General features: G+C 42.9%; 1 protein-coding gene across 2 annotated transcripts in view; it reads left to right on the top strand.

Moving 5' to 3' along the window:
• The first annotated feature begins 10076 nt into the window (after nt 1-10076).
• Nucleotides 10077-14429, top strand: part of LOC128767901 (mannosyl-oligosaccharide 1,2-alpha-mannosidase IA) — a 151274-nt gene continuing 146921 nt past the window's right edge. Inside the window, exon 1 of one of the 2 annotated variants that reach the window (XM_053880263.1) lies at nt 10077-11431. In XM_053880263.1, coding sequence (XP_053736238.1) covers nt 10919-11431 — 513 coding nt within the window. In that variant the 5' untranslated portion in view covers nt 10077-10918. The remainder of the gene's footprint in view (nt 11432-14429) is intronic. The other variant, XM_053880264.1, reaches the window with a different exon arrangement.

Below are 14429 nucleotides of genomic sequence, written 5' to 3'. Positions count from 1 at the left end.
TTTTCCATTTGGAGAGATATGAATGGTGCGGACTGTCGCTGGATTTCCACTCGGTTGATATTTATCCAGAGAAATTAACATTCAGCAAAACGGCGGTGCTGTTTTGAATATGGACCTTGCCTGTTCAACAGCACAACTGTGCCTGAAAAGAAGCCTCGCCGAGGTTCGGTGCAACATTTGCTCTGTGAAATGGCTTGTGTCATCTCAAAACTAAACTAAAACAGTGAATACTTCAGAGCCAAGTCATCATCTTAAACCACATCGACACATTCAGGTGTGTAAATAAAACTTGAAACAAAGGTTTGAATGGCGCTTCCTACCACACAAGAAACATTTCTACCAGCAAAACACAATACAGTGAACCCTCACTGTAACACAGTTCACCTTTCGTGGCTTCGCTGTTTCACAGATTTTTTTGTGTGCAGTTTTTTTATTCTTTTTTTATTTATTAACAGCTGCATTGTGTTCTGCATCCTGATTGGCTGAGGGACTAACCAACGTGAAGAGTCTCCGCGCCTCGTCTCCGTACAACTTGCCGAATTTACGTTTGCAAATTTACTCCACGCTAAAACCCACAATGTCAATAAAACGTTCTGCACCGGAAGGACAGGCCCAAAAGGAAGAGAAAGATGCTAAACATCGCAGAAAAAGTTAAACTTCTGGACATGCTGAAGGAAGGTAGCAGCTATGTTGGGCGCCATGACGGACTAAATGAATCTTCGGTTTGTTCCATAAAGAAGGAGGAAAATAACATGAGGAGGACGGCAGCAAGAAGTTTTAACAAGGATGCAAAAATGGTTGTAACTGTCTGCAACAAGGCCATTGTAAGGATGGAGTCTGCTTTAGCTTTGTGGATCAACGACTGCAGGAAAAAGAACACTCCGCTGGATACCAACGTTATCCGCACAAAACTTTATGAAACCTTTGCTGACAGCGATGACATTCATGACAGCGAAGAAGAGGAGACTCCTGCACCACAGCCTTCAGCAGAAAAAGAGGCCACAGTGGAGCGGCGTGACGAAGAGGCAAAGCTAGAGGAACGGTGAAATACGCGTCAACAATAAGTCACAATGTGTCCAACCTCGTAGTGACTATTAAGAACATTATTTTACAGTTTTTCCCAAAACTAGCATTGTTGAAAACACATAAGTTTTTTTTTTTTTTTTAATGTTTGAGCCTGAAAACAGGTTTTGGTCTTTGGTTTCATTGTATACGTAGGTCAGTATTGCATAGTAACTGTAAAAAATAAAGCTGACTACGTCACGGATTTCACCTATCGCGGGTTCTTTTTGGAGTGTAAGCTCCGTGAGACATGAGGCTTCACTGTATATGTCAAGCAGGTTGTTTGCCTAGCATATGTTCTACTTCTATATTGGCTTTTATTTGTTGTAACTAACGAATAAATCAGAATTGCCTCTCTTAAGAGACAATTACGTATCCAGGAAGATAGATTTATTTATTCCCAACAAAAATGTGCATCAACCAACAGTTATGTGCTTGGCAACGATGAAAAATATAAATATAAAGTGTGTGGTCAAAAGTGTCGCTGAATCCTTCATGTGAAGTTTCAATTCATTTTAAAATAGCGCGGGGCCAACACTTCACAATTTAAAAGTGTGTTTTGAAGCTAAAGCGTTCCATTTCTTTTTAATTATTTTAATTATTGTTGCGATGCTCCCCCGCGCCTGCAGAGGGCGCTGTGTAGTTGTATATCAGCCCCACTCGCTGTCGCTGCTGTCATTTCTTTATTTCTACTTTAACTCCTGGATGCTCTCTGGCAGGGTTGATCACCATGTTGAGGCACCATTCCATCTGCTTAACGGCGTGTGGTCCATCCCATACACCGCCTGAAGATGCTCCGGGCCTCGCTGTGTTTTCAGAACAATTGCTTTTCCCTGACCATAATAGCAAATAGCCATTAAATCTGAATGGCCATGTCCAACTAAGGGCGGTAATAATGTTGCGAGGACGACCCCATGACACTCCGGTTTCCTCCCACAGTGACAGTGTGTGTAGTGGATTCTCCTGCCACTTCCACCAAGTTCCAGGGTTAAACCCAACACCCTGAAAACCTATTAAAGCCGTAAGAAGATAGCGAGTAAATCGAGCGTCTGAACTGACCATAGCGGCGTTGATGTTTTAGCCTAAGCCGCTAAGGTTAGTTGGCTATTAGCAAGTGTACAGTACAGTAATACTGACTCCAATTTGGATGTAAATGGTTAGTAGTTCTGACTCCCGCGCAGTAAAAGTTTAATGAAACGTTGAACCATTTCACCACCATGCACCAAAGTGCAATGGCTGAGTCAGCATTTCCTGTCCATCATCACCCCCCCCACACACCTCGACAAACCAATGCATCTTTTAATGATAAGATGATGAAGTGACGTGTCGAGGAAAATGACAGGAGTCTAAAAGGTTTTGCAGATTAAAAGACGGTGCATACTCAAAGCCCTTGTTTCAGAGTTGAAATAAAATGAGGGCGCAGTTGTATAAATGGGGAAAAAAAGAGACTTTGAAGCGTACGAAGCATAAAACCTCCCTGTGCTTTCATAAAGTCCTTTATCATCTGACCTTCATGCGCCTCAGTGCTCTCTTTTCACCCTTGTGCCTTTTTAAACAGTTGAAATGAAAAATATATATATATATATAAATCACAGAATACGGGAAAATGATTTAATTTTAGTGTGAAGAACATTTAAGAGTAAAAGTCTGAATTTAAAAAAATGCTTACTCAGTAAATAATGACTTTTCAGGATTTTGAATTCTGTATAAAATAAACATGTTTTTATTGAATATTTTTTATATACCAAACAGTTTACAGTTTCTGTAAAACTACATGTTGCTGAAGATCCTTGCTTTTAACAATATATTATAGTTTACCACAAGTCATCTTATATCTTTAAAGATTTCGGATGTTTTGAGGCAGGTTTCTAGTGACACATCAGCAAGGGTCACCTGTACTAGTATATGTTTATCTGCATCTCAGCTACTCTCACAAACTTGAGATGAAGAGTGTCCAGAGTCAGATGCAGCAGCTCCAAAATGCCAATGTCACATCCCGTCTAAAGAATTTATCAAGGATCACACAGGGGCTGCGGCCACAGTCTGCCGACACATCACACTCCAGAACCCGCACGCCGTCCCCAAATCTTATCCCCGATATTTATAGCAAGGGTCATGATTTCCAGAGAACGTTCCGCAGCGGTGCTTAAAGAAACAAATAGTCAGCACGGAGGCGTTATTAATCAAGACCCGCTGGCGCAGCCCCATACGTCTCAGCCCGCCAGTGGGTCTGGGGGAGAAAAAAAAAATAGAGCGGGCCACAGAGATGGACGTTTCCTCGAGCGTTTCAATTGATGAATAAAACATCACTGCTTGGAAGCGGAGTCGTTGTGGATGACTAGACGTAGTTCTCTTTTCCGTGGGAAATAGTTGTTTGGGTTGATGCCAACGTCAAAAGGTGGCAGTTGGATTGATGATTCTTCATTTAGGCCAGGGAGTAAAATAAACCTCCGCACAAGGCTTGTCAAACTCGAGGCCCATGGGACCCCACTGGCTCACCGTATAAAAATACAAGGCCCGAGAGCTAATGGGTAAAAAGCAGTCCTTCCATGAGTCTCATATTGCACTGCAACAGTTGAACCTCAAGGTTGTTCCTCGTCCCTTTGCAATGAATTCTGTGGATCCAATGGTTTCCAGAATACCACCATTAAAACTGCGCCTCATCCCATTAAAAGCATTGTATAACTTTTGTTATTTTTTTTTTTCTCCTCACAGAGAGAGACAGCAGTTGGGCTGATTCCAAAATAGTTGATAGTAGTGAAGGGTAGATGAGGCATCATGAAACAGTGTCCTGATTTTCAGAGGCCTCCAGATGTATAATGTTTGGATTTGAACAACTAATTCAATGAAACCTTGCATCATTTCCAAGCCAAGAGCGCCACCAAGTGGCCTCTCTTATTAACCCTGCAGTAGTGTTTCATGATACCTAGTTGATAGTTGAACGATATAAGCGCTGGTAAACTCGCACTAGCATTGAGATGCTCCAGTCGCTCCTCTCACCAATTGTTTCATGCGAAATAAATAAATCAAAATTCATTTTTTAATCCGACATTTCTGCTCTGTCATGATGATCGTGGGCTTGTTCCTTCTTGTCACGCCCGATCATGCAAATCTCATGAACCGCCTTTGAAACAAAGCTTGCACTTTATTACCACGCAAGCGAATTCTCTCGCATGACACTTTCCTCTTCTCTGCTTATGAATTATTGTGTGTTTGCACATGTAGGATCTGCAGCGGCCTGATGGCGTGCCGAATGTCAGCGTTGCATTATTAAAGAACCTGCAGCCATCCCGAATGACGCTTTTGCTTTGAAATCCTAGTCAGCATCTGGACAACAGGAGTTTGGGAGGCTCGAGACAAAATATGCGGGGAAAAAAACAGAACTCCAGCGACGGAGTCGGAATGCAAAACTGCTCATTTTCCAGGGAAATTGTCAGTGTTTTGATTTTCCGTTGGGGACTGGACTTCCTCGCCCATCTATCCTTTTGATAAACTATGCTGTCAACGGTCCGCGCTGCTTGGTGCAGTTTCGATGGCTGGACTCATGCATTACTCTGCCGTCTGAAAAACAGAGGCTTGATGTGTCTATTAAGTTGTTAAATACGGCAGCACTTTTGAAAATAATCTCCATAAACATTTGAATAATGCATCTGCTGTCCTAAGTATGAATTCAGTGTTGTTATGAGGCCACGCCGGCGGGATCCAGGCTTTATTATACGCAGATGCTGAGTCATCGCAAAGTGGACGTGCTGTGCTTTTGATAAATAACCAAGAATCAAATTTGATCAAATCCAGTCTCCCAGGGGACCTGTTTTGCTTCTCCATGTTTTAAGGGTTATCGGCCGCAAACACATGCTGCAAAGAACAACGTGTCCACGTTTGATAGTAGTTTAAAAGTAAGATAATCCTGCTCACCCCAGCACACAAAAAGGATCATGGGATATATGACATCTGTGGATTAATATATATATGCAGTGGCTGAGAAGTGCAAAACACATTTACAAACTTTTGAAACAAATTTACAAATAGCAAAACCCATAATCAACATTCAAACAAATGTACAACCTTCTTTAGCAAACAATTTTCCCCTCAGTTTTTAAGTGCATTTCCCAGTTTGTAAATGTGTTTCAGAGTTTCTAAATGTGTTTTGCACTTCTCAGCCACCAAACAATAGGTGCTAATCTCACACTAAGATTGTGTTTGCAGTGTTTTATTCAAACACAATTTGTCATCAATTTGCTGTTTCTACATTTCAGGAACTGAAAAGTTTTGTTTCAAATAAATACCCCGACTGCTGTGTAAGCGTCTTCAGCGCGTGCTAACAGACTGGCAGCAGCTTTGAAACTGTTGCGACACAAACATGGCACTGTGAAATCACTTTGTCTTGGAGGGTGAATCTGCGAAAAATATTGACATATATCCTGAACTAGTTAACAGTAGGTGATGAATAACTGTATGATTCAACTGACCTTTGAAACAGTCGGCTTTTTGGTAACACATCTGGACAGGCTTCCACGAGGCAGGCGACACGACTATAGAAATACACAAGTGTCATAACGTAATGACACATTTCCGCAGCTTCAGTTTTGGTTAGTGCTACCCTCCATCATATCTTTGGTCAGTTGTAACTAGAAAATTAGCAGCGTTCTGACAGCGGCCATTTTTGTAGTCCATGTGTGTTCAAATGCACTTGCTCTTTTCAGTGAGGCAGCCATATTAGTAAACTTTCTTTAGAAAAGATCAAAGGACAAAATACTGCCTGCAAAATGCAGAGAAATCCGTGACATGCAGAACTTAATAAGGAGTTCAAAGTCCAAAACTATTATTTGGTAGCAAGTCACTGGCAACTTTATGGCTAGTTTGCATCTACCACGCCTTGGCTGCACAACAATATGGAGTACTGTAAGCATTTTTGACTTTATGGGCTCCACATAAGCTTAGAGCTCAGTTTCACTTGACTTTATTGCTCTGTATTAAGCTGATGCACATGGCGGGTTGATAGTGTTCATCTCTTATTTTGAAACTCATTTTCACAGACTGGCTCAAGCCTTGGCTCATATATTCTTTTTACTTCTATTTACTTCTTCTTTCTTGCCAGATTTGACTCTGTTTTATCGTCTCAATTTTGTCCAAGAGTGGTTTGTGAATATTTTTTTAAAGCCTGCTATAAGGTTGGCGATGACAAGGCACTAATAAAGAGAGTAGCAAGCCCCTTAACACTTGGTTCAGGGCCATAAATTGCGGACTCAATAAGCTGTTACTTTTGTAAATTGTTTGGCAGAATGTTGCCAGAGAGCAACTTTAGACAAGAAATGTCAACTTAAGTGGAAGCTACACTCAGGAACAGGAGTCTCCACCCTTTCCAAATTTTCCCAAACAGTAGTGTGCTGTGTCATGACCTTTGTCTTATTATGCTCAATTACTCCAAATCTTTGAAGCCTCTCTTCTTAAGTCGCCTTGAAGTTTCTGTGTCACATACATTTTTTGAAGACAAAAACTTTTTACACATTTTTCCTCTGACTACAGAAGAGTCTCTGTGTGCTTCCCTCTTCTTCTCTGCTCCTCTTCATCTGGAGTTAGATTAAACAGTGTCTGTCTCTCTACTACCTCAGGTATTTTTAGTACTTTAGTAAAGTAAACATTTAGTTTGTTTCTCCTCTATAATTTGTGGTGACAAGTAGCAACGATGTAAATGCAACAGAGTAAAAGTACACATTTTATTCAGCATTTAATCGCAGAATGGAAGTGGCAGTTGCAATTTAAAATAAAGAAGCAAAGTACAAGCATGTGGAAGATGTACTTAGTCACTAAGTAATTTGACTCCCTTGCGTGAGAACACATCAAGAGTGTACCGCAAGTGCCTTTCCAAACCAGGAAGATGGCACCAGTTTGGGTTCCTGTTCCTCTCATAAACATGTCTGTACTCCCCCGTCTGGCTCTGCCTGCTTGTGTAATAAGACAGCTGTAACTCATCCAGAATGCAGCAGCCCAACTGGTCTTCACCTGCCCGAGTTCTCTCACTCCACACCACCGTTTCTCCTCCCTCACTGGTCGATCCCATTTAAAAAGCCCGGCGGGTGAGCGCGTCCCTGACTTTTTAGCATGCACAGCGAGCCAAAACGTAAAACAACTCGCGGCAGCCATTTAAGACAGGAAAATATATGGGGCTTATTTTATTTTGATTTCAGTCGGAGCATGCACTTTGGCAATATTGGGTGATAAGCAGAAGCTTTTGGGTGGGGTCATTAATGACTGGTATCGAAAGTGTTGACGCCTTTCTTTTAGCCTCGGGTGGATATTGCTTTGCAGGCTCTTCAGTAATGGCCAGCTGGCTGTCCCATCTATCTTCTTTAAACCCTCGAAAAACCTGGTGTCTCCTCCTCGGATTCAATCTTGTTTATGCAAACAGTATGCAAAAAAAGTCAACCACCTGTCGTCGCTCAAAGTTCAAAACAATCTCTGGGCGTTACAAAAATGCATGAAAGTATCAAAGAGCAAACTGTTAAACAAGCTTTTATTGACCCAACATTGAATTCTAAATCAGCTTACTGGATTAAGATACATCACCGTGGCAACCAAGAAACCCCTGCATATACTTAGAGCTCATGCTCGGGCTGTAAAATAGGTCAAAGCATGGAGATATTGAATGTGGCGAACAGTAGTGAGGCTGGCATTTTGGCTCAGAAGGAGTGTGGAGTCGGTAAAACAGAAGGAGTGTGGAGTCGGTAAAACAAGGCGACATTTTAGCACATTGGAATGGTTTTCTCACGCAAAACAGAACTAGCAAAATAAACATATATTATATTTATATCATATAAATACATTTTAGTTTAGTTGTTTATGAAAATCATTCTTGTTGGCATTTTTTCAAGTTTGGATTTGAACAACTAATTCAATGAAACTTCACATCATTTCTAAACCAAACTGTCAGCTTTCTTTCTATATATATATATATATATATATATATATATATATATATATATATAGTACAGGTTTGTAGCAGATCGTTCCACGTTGGTTTTTGGCCTCTTACTGACGCCAAGTTTCTGATTCAGTTCACAAATGGCCTCAAATTCTGCAGTAGGCTTTAAAGTTTCGGTGGAACAAATGCTTTTGTAATTGTTTGGAATCTTTTCACGGATACGTCTGGGATGGGCAGAAGTTAGGCCCAAGTCCAGGTGAAGTGATTACGCCCACGCTCTGGCTCTGGTGTTTCTCAGCCAGACCTCATATGTAGAGACACTCTCCAAAAGCAATCTCAGTTATTCCTCTTTGACGCTGTTCACCCGAGACCAATCCACAGCTCCTTTATGAGCTCCCAACTCTTGTTTGTGCTCCTCATCAATCATGTTCCAGCCTCAACCTGATTCTAAATTTCACCACATCTCCAAAACGTTGAAACGCCTTGCAGGTTTTTCATAACACAGCACTTAAAAAAAAAAAAAGGAATTTTCAAGGTTCCACAGGGACTCAATGAAATAAAAAAACGGTTCAATTTCAGCACAACGCTGGAATGTATAAACCGATTTGGCGCCAGCAGAAACGCTATGATCCACTCGGCACTTTGAAGATGCCAGTGTCTGAGTGAGAATTTATTCTCCATAGTTTGCTCTGGCCTCAGTGAGTAATGTGTTGCTGAGCGACATGGCGCCTTCACTGGATTACACGACACATAGTCACATCCACAGCTGCTATTATCGGTAAACAACCTTTTAATACCAGCTTCTTCTTTAAATGTGAAGTGTATAATTGTATGTTTTTGCCACGTTTTTATTTCCCTTCACCCTTCAAAAATAACCACAATAAACACTAGATGGTGCAATTCTGCAGACTTTGTGGCGGATATTTTGAATGAAGCGCTGCCTAAATATTGATCTTTTCAGAAACTTTCCACAGAAATAACACATTATCATTAGACCTTTTTCTCCAACCAAGAGTTTGGTAAAGTCAGAGATAAATATTAGTTTTCAATTTTGAAGACTTGATAAACTATGTGTACATTTTGTGGTCATCCAAGTTAAAATATACAGACCAGTATCCTGTTAGTGTGTGGTCGTGTAACAATGACTTCAGAATGAACCACACCACTGGCATTATATAAGATTTCTGTATTCCAGGATGATAAGTTTAATGGCGATTAATTGACCTCAATAAATATTCATAGAACATTTCTGGTCAGTCTCGATTGTCGGGCGTCACAGTTTCCCGATTAAACTCACTTGCCGACGATTGGATGCACCTCTTCCCTTTAACCACTAGGGGTCGCTGTGTTCTGAAGCTGACTGATGACGACGAAGACGTGGCAGTGCAAAATATATCGGCGCTGTAGAGAGCACTCTCGTAGTGTCGGATACTTAAATTACCGATCTACTAGACTGTATGTGTGTGTATGTATGTTCAACACGGCATCACATCAGTTCCTGCAACTTCAGATTGTTGTTTATTTACTTTATTTTGTAGTATATTATCACATGTATCTACATTTGTTGAATGTAGATTGTTCTTAAACCCCTTGTTATATATATATATATATATATATATATATATATATATATATACACACTTATTGGCGTTGTTTAATTTCAAACTGTTTAAGTGTCTTGTTTTCAAACGACAAAAACCTGGCAATTTAAAAACAGTGTTGAGAATAATCGAGCTTGAACAATATGAAAAAAATATTATCTCAAACACCCCTGAGATTCGACAACTTTTATAGACCACTTTACTTATCCCACAGTGAAATTCAGCCACAGTCAGGACATAAAAGAAACACAACAAACATCAACAACATTCACAAAGCATCAGCATAGATAAAAGCACAAAGGTAAAAAAAAAAAAAAAAAGGAAAGTCACAAGCTGTCAAATAACACCAGGACAATACCTAAACTATTGTAATGTTGAGATATAATTGTCCGCTTGGACGCACCGGGGTGGCTGACACCCCGCTTCTTGGCGGTGTTTTGTGCGTACATGGGTCCATTCGAGGCGTCTTCTCATCCTCCCCGGGGTGGTGGATGATATTCCGACTTCAGTCCTCTCGCTTTGTCAGTCGGCTTAACCGATAAACTGCCGTGAATATCCATCAAGAATCAGCCCACCGGATTGTTAGCAGCAAGGTTTCGTCTCCCCCCCCTCCTTCCATCTCCAGCTCTCCTCCTCTCTTCCACGGCGGAGCGACACAAGCGCACACTGCAGGCGGGGAGAGCGCGACGCTCGGCGGGCGGACTGACGGCAGCAGCGGCGGACATCGACCGACGCGGAAGCGGCGTGGCTCTCTTCACCTTTGGATTGTGGATTTACGTATTTCAGCGGATGATATAACTTCGCACGGGACAAAAAAAACCCCGCCTTCCTCTGCTCTCTCTCCGACCAGTTGTTTTCCCCCCCAGTGGAGGGAAGAAGCGGCGGCGGCGGAGCGGCTCGTTCGTCTCTCACGGGCGACATGAATCGCTCGCTCCGGCTGAGCTCCACCGGATTGAAGCCACGGTTGTGGCTGTGAGGACCAAACCCAGCAGGGTGATCAGAGACAGCTGGTGGAAGATGGAGCTTCTCTATCGTCGGTGTTGACGTGGAAACGATGCAGCGAGACGCAACTTAGTTGTGGATTTACTCAATGACTCGACGGGCGTTTGAAGACATCTCCCGCACGGAACCCGTGTTTCCACGTTGTAGTTGAGAGACGGGCCTAACCTTGGGTGCATGCGGATCCAATCGATGGTGAGATAAGAGGAGCTCGGCGTCACGGGGGTGTGTTTTCCGTCCCTCAGATCTGCGTTTGACACACACGAGCCCTCGCAGCTGAGCAGCGGGGACCGTCCGACAGTGCTGCTGAGGAACCTGGTTTCGAAAAGTTCCAATGGTGTTCCGAAAGTTACCCGGCGTGTCTGCGTCGGGCATGGGTCTGCGTCTGTCCCAGAAGTTCGTCTTCTTGCTCTTCCTCTCCGGTTTGGTGACGCTCTGCTTCGGGGCCCTTTTTTTCCTCCCGGACTCGGTGCGACTCAAGCGCATCTTCCTGTCCAAAACGGAGACGCAGCCGGTGACGGTCGGCTCCGAGAACGACGCGAAAGAGCATTTGAAGCGGCCCAAAGAGCAGGACCACCCGCGGGGCATGACCTCCACGAAAGGTGAGACCAGCACGAAGATGAAGAGCCGCAAGCCGCCTGTCCCGCACGAAGGGACCGAAGGGGGGGACGCTCAGGAGGATCTGTCTCTCAAGTCCGAGTCGGACAAAGTCGCCTCCTCGGATCAAGTTGCCAGTTTGGATACTCACAAGAAGTTTGAGAAGTGTCTGCTGAAGCCTGCTCTGGGCAGAGAACGTGGGAAACCAAGCGACCCCCAGGCCAATGAGCGCAGGGAGAAGGTCAAAGAGGTATGGATTTTGGAATTCTGTCAGAGATCAGAGGCGATGTCAGGACACACACACGTCCCACCATTGTTCTCGTAGCAAACGGTCAAAACTCTCTTTGTGTTTACGCCTGACCTGCGTGGAGAATAAGAAGTGATTTGTTTCTCATGATCGTGTCTCCCATTCCAGAAAAGATTGCATGTTTAAGTCCAGAAATAATCCATGTCAGTCAATCTTGAGCTTCCAAACAGTGAGTAGATTTCACAACATGGCAGTACTGAACACGAGAGACACCGATTCAACTCTGTCGGATAAACAGTCTGCTATGGGAGGCTTCAGAATAATTCTGGTGTTTGCCAGAAGGCTTTTGTCGGAGCAAGTGGTCCACTGAAGTCGGGGGATTTCCAGAATCTTTAGGTTCACGCTGCTTAAACTGTGGTCTGAAACCATCGTGGTGAAGTGACTCTGATGTGTCGGTGGAGCTTGTGAATAAGTTCCTGTTGGCACCTCAGCCAGCAGCGAGCTGGAATCCTAACGTGTCGTTTAATGCAGGTTTTGCCGGTTGCACGTAAAAAGCCTGTTGAAGTTGGCAGCTCACTATCACCGTGTCAAAGTTATTCCCCTTTAAATGAGGAATTTCTTTTCATAATTATGTTGGAGGAATGTGTTTTCTGTTCATTGAAACTCTACATTTTGACCTAAGAAGTGTATATATTTGCTCATTTATTCTGCTGTTTAACTTCAACAAAGTTCCACAGATCTACGTAAGAAGCCCCCAGGTTCAATCCAAACAACTTTTTTCTGTCGTCAGATGAGGCGCTAGAGGTGGAATCTAAGCACGAATAGACTTCTGGTTCGAACATTAGACAGTTTAAACTCCTGACTAGAAAGGCACTGACACATCCCTCTGCCATATGAATTTGTGAAACAACTTCTACGACTCTAGAATTGAATAGGCACATGGCTGAATAAATACAACGTGTACGTATTCAGCAAATCTGAACCCTGGAGTCCTCATGATGTGTCATGTGTCTGGGTCTGAGCGTCACAATTCAGCGGCAAGATGAAAATGGAATTATGACTTTAATTTTATACTGTCAGAACATTAATCTCATAGTATTCTGACTTTATTCTTGCAGTATTTCGTCTTTACTCTCGTAATATTCCATCTTTATTCTTTACAAGATTAAAGATGGAATATTTTATCAGTCGGGTAAAATTTCCTCGTAATGTGTTTGTTTTCTTTGTGTGGCCCTAAAACTTTGTCGTACGTTCCGAGTGTTTTTTTTTTTTTTTTTTTTTACAATCAGGAGTGCTTTTTGCACTGCTTGCACTTGAAAAACTGTGACCACAGTACACATGTCCGATATTGGTGCTTTACAGCATCAAAGTTATGAGAGCTTCCACTGTTGTAGTGCATTATGGGAAGGCAACTATAAGACACGCACCATAGGGGAACGTAGCTCAGATGGTAGAGTGGTCGGCCTGTGCCTGAGAGGTGACCGGTTCGGTCCCTGCTCCTGATGTGTTTGTGTCGCCCTGAGCAAGACACTTAACCCTGATTGCTCACATGGCGCGTTGCGTTGCAGCCGACAGCGGTCAGTGTGTGGGTGAATGGGTGACTTAGTGTAAGGCGCTTTGGTTGCTGTATACGCAAGAAGTAGATGCAGATGTGATTTTATTCATGATAATTAAAATTTCTAAAATGTCAATGTTGGGTTTCCATCTGACGTAATTGGTGTGGTTTCTATTGATAGCCTAAAGATTATGAAACTCGGATGGATTAGCAGAGGATTTGTGCGACGGCGAAATAAAGCACACGTCACCAAGCTATTTGATAGTCAAGCGTATCATACATGGCTCGACTTCTATCACATATCTGACGGCAAATTCTGTCACCTTGCGCATCAAGACTTTGGCTCGCAGCTCTGCAAGCTGTGTGTCAGCCTTTGTTGAGCCCCGTGGGTCCAATAAGAACTCCAGAGTGAGCACGTCTGCGGCTCACACATCTGTACCCACTTAAGGCGAGTGGATGGAAGGAGGGAGCGGGTCAACGGTTGGACAGCAGATGCGTCTCCGCCTTTTGCATTTGACACGGATAAGTCGCGTTGTCACTCCGGGCCCCGGCTGTCACCCTCTCACTCCGCTCACGTGTTTTAATACCTCGAGGTGATGATGCCGGATGATAGCCGAGCTGTCAGGGGATGAGGAGGGTCGTCCGTTGAGCTCGCGCTGACTCATAGCGTCGCGTTTGATGTCAATGTGACTTTGGCTGCCTGGTGTGTGTTAAGCTGAGCTCTGCAAAGTTCTCTGCCTCGGGGTCAGAGTCAGGAAAGTTATTATCCACCACACCCAGAAATAGGCCAATTACTGTTGCGGAATAATAATCACGCCTCCTGAGGGGAAGCGCTAGCCTCTATCTGATTGTTTGCTTCGCGAGTACAGTGACCAGGCTGATGCAGAAACCCAGTAAAGCAGAAGCCTCGGTGAAGTCGCCTCAATAAATAGTCTTTATTAGAGAAGTAGGAACGGAGAGAAGTGCTGCCGTGCAACGCAATGATGTGTGGTAGTATTGCGGCAAAACCTAAACAGCTGTTGAAAAATAAACCCAGGCGTCAAATGCAATAACTTTTTGTAGGATTTGGGGAATAATACGGGATAAGTCATAATCTTAAAATATATATGCGAATAAAGAGGAAAACATTTCAAAAATTAAGATATTAGGAGTGGAAAGTATGTTTACTTTACTTCAGTGGCATGCTCTAAATATATTAATTGTAAGAGTCAATTTTAATGTGACTATTGCCAGTAAATAAACAGTGGATAATATGGCATTAATACTGTAATAAAACTGCTGAAATTGTGGTGGTAAATATATGTGAATATTCCCTTTAAATCTATGTCAGAACAATAATAATGACTAAAAATAAATGAGTAAAAACAAGGAAAAGGGAACACCGTTTCACTGTCCTCTCCCCTCCATGTCATCCTGCCCTCTTTGGAAGTTCACTGACCGTTGGTG

The sequence above is a fragment of the Synchiropus splendidus genome, chromosome 12, assembly GCF_027744825.2.
Source record: "Synchiropus splendidus isolate RoL2022-P1 chromosome 12, RoL_Sspl_1.0, whole genome shotgun sequence".
Taxonomy (NCBI): domain Eukaryota; kingdom Metazoa; phylum Chordata; class Actinopteri; order Syngnathiformes; family Callionymidae; genus Synchiropus; species Synchiropus splendidus.
The sequence above is the reverse complement of the archived record's forward strand: the minus strand, read 5'-3'. Positions and strand labels throughout refer to the sequence as shown.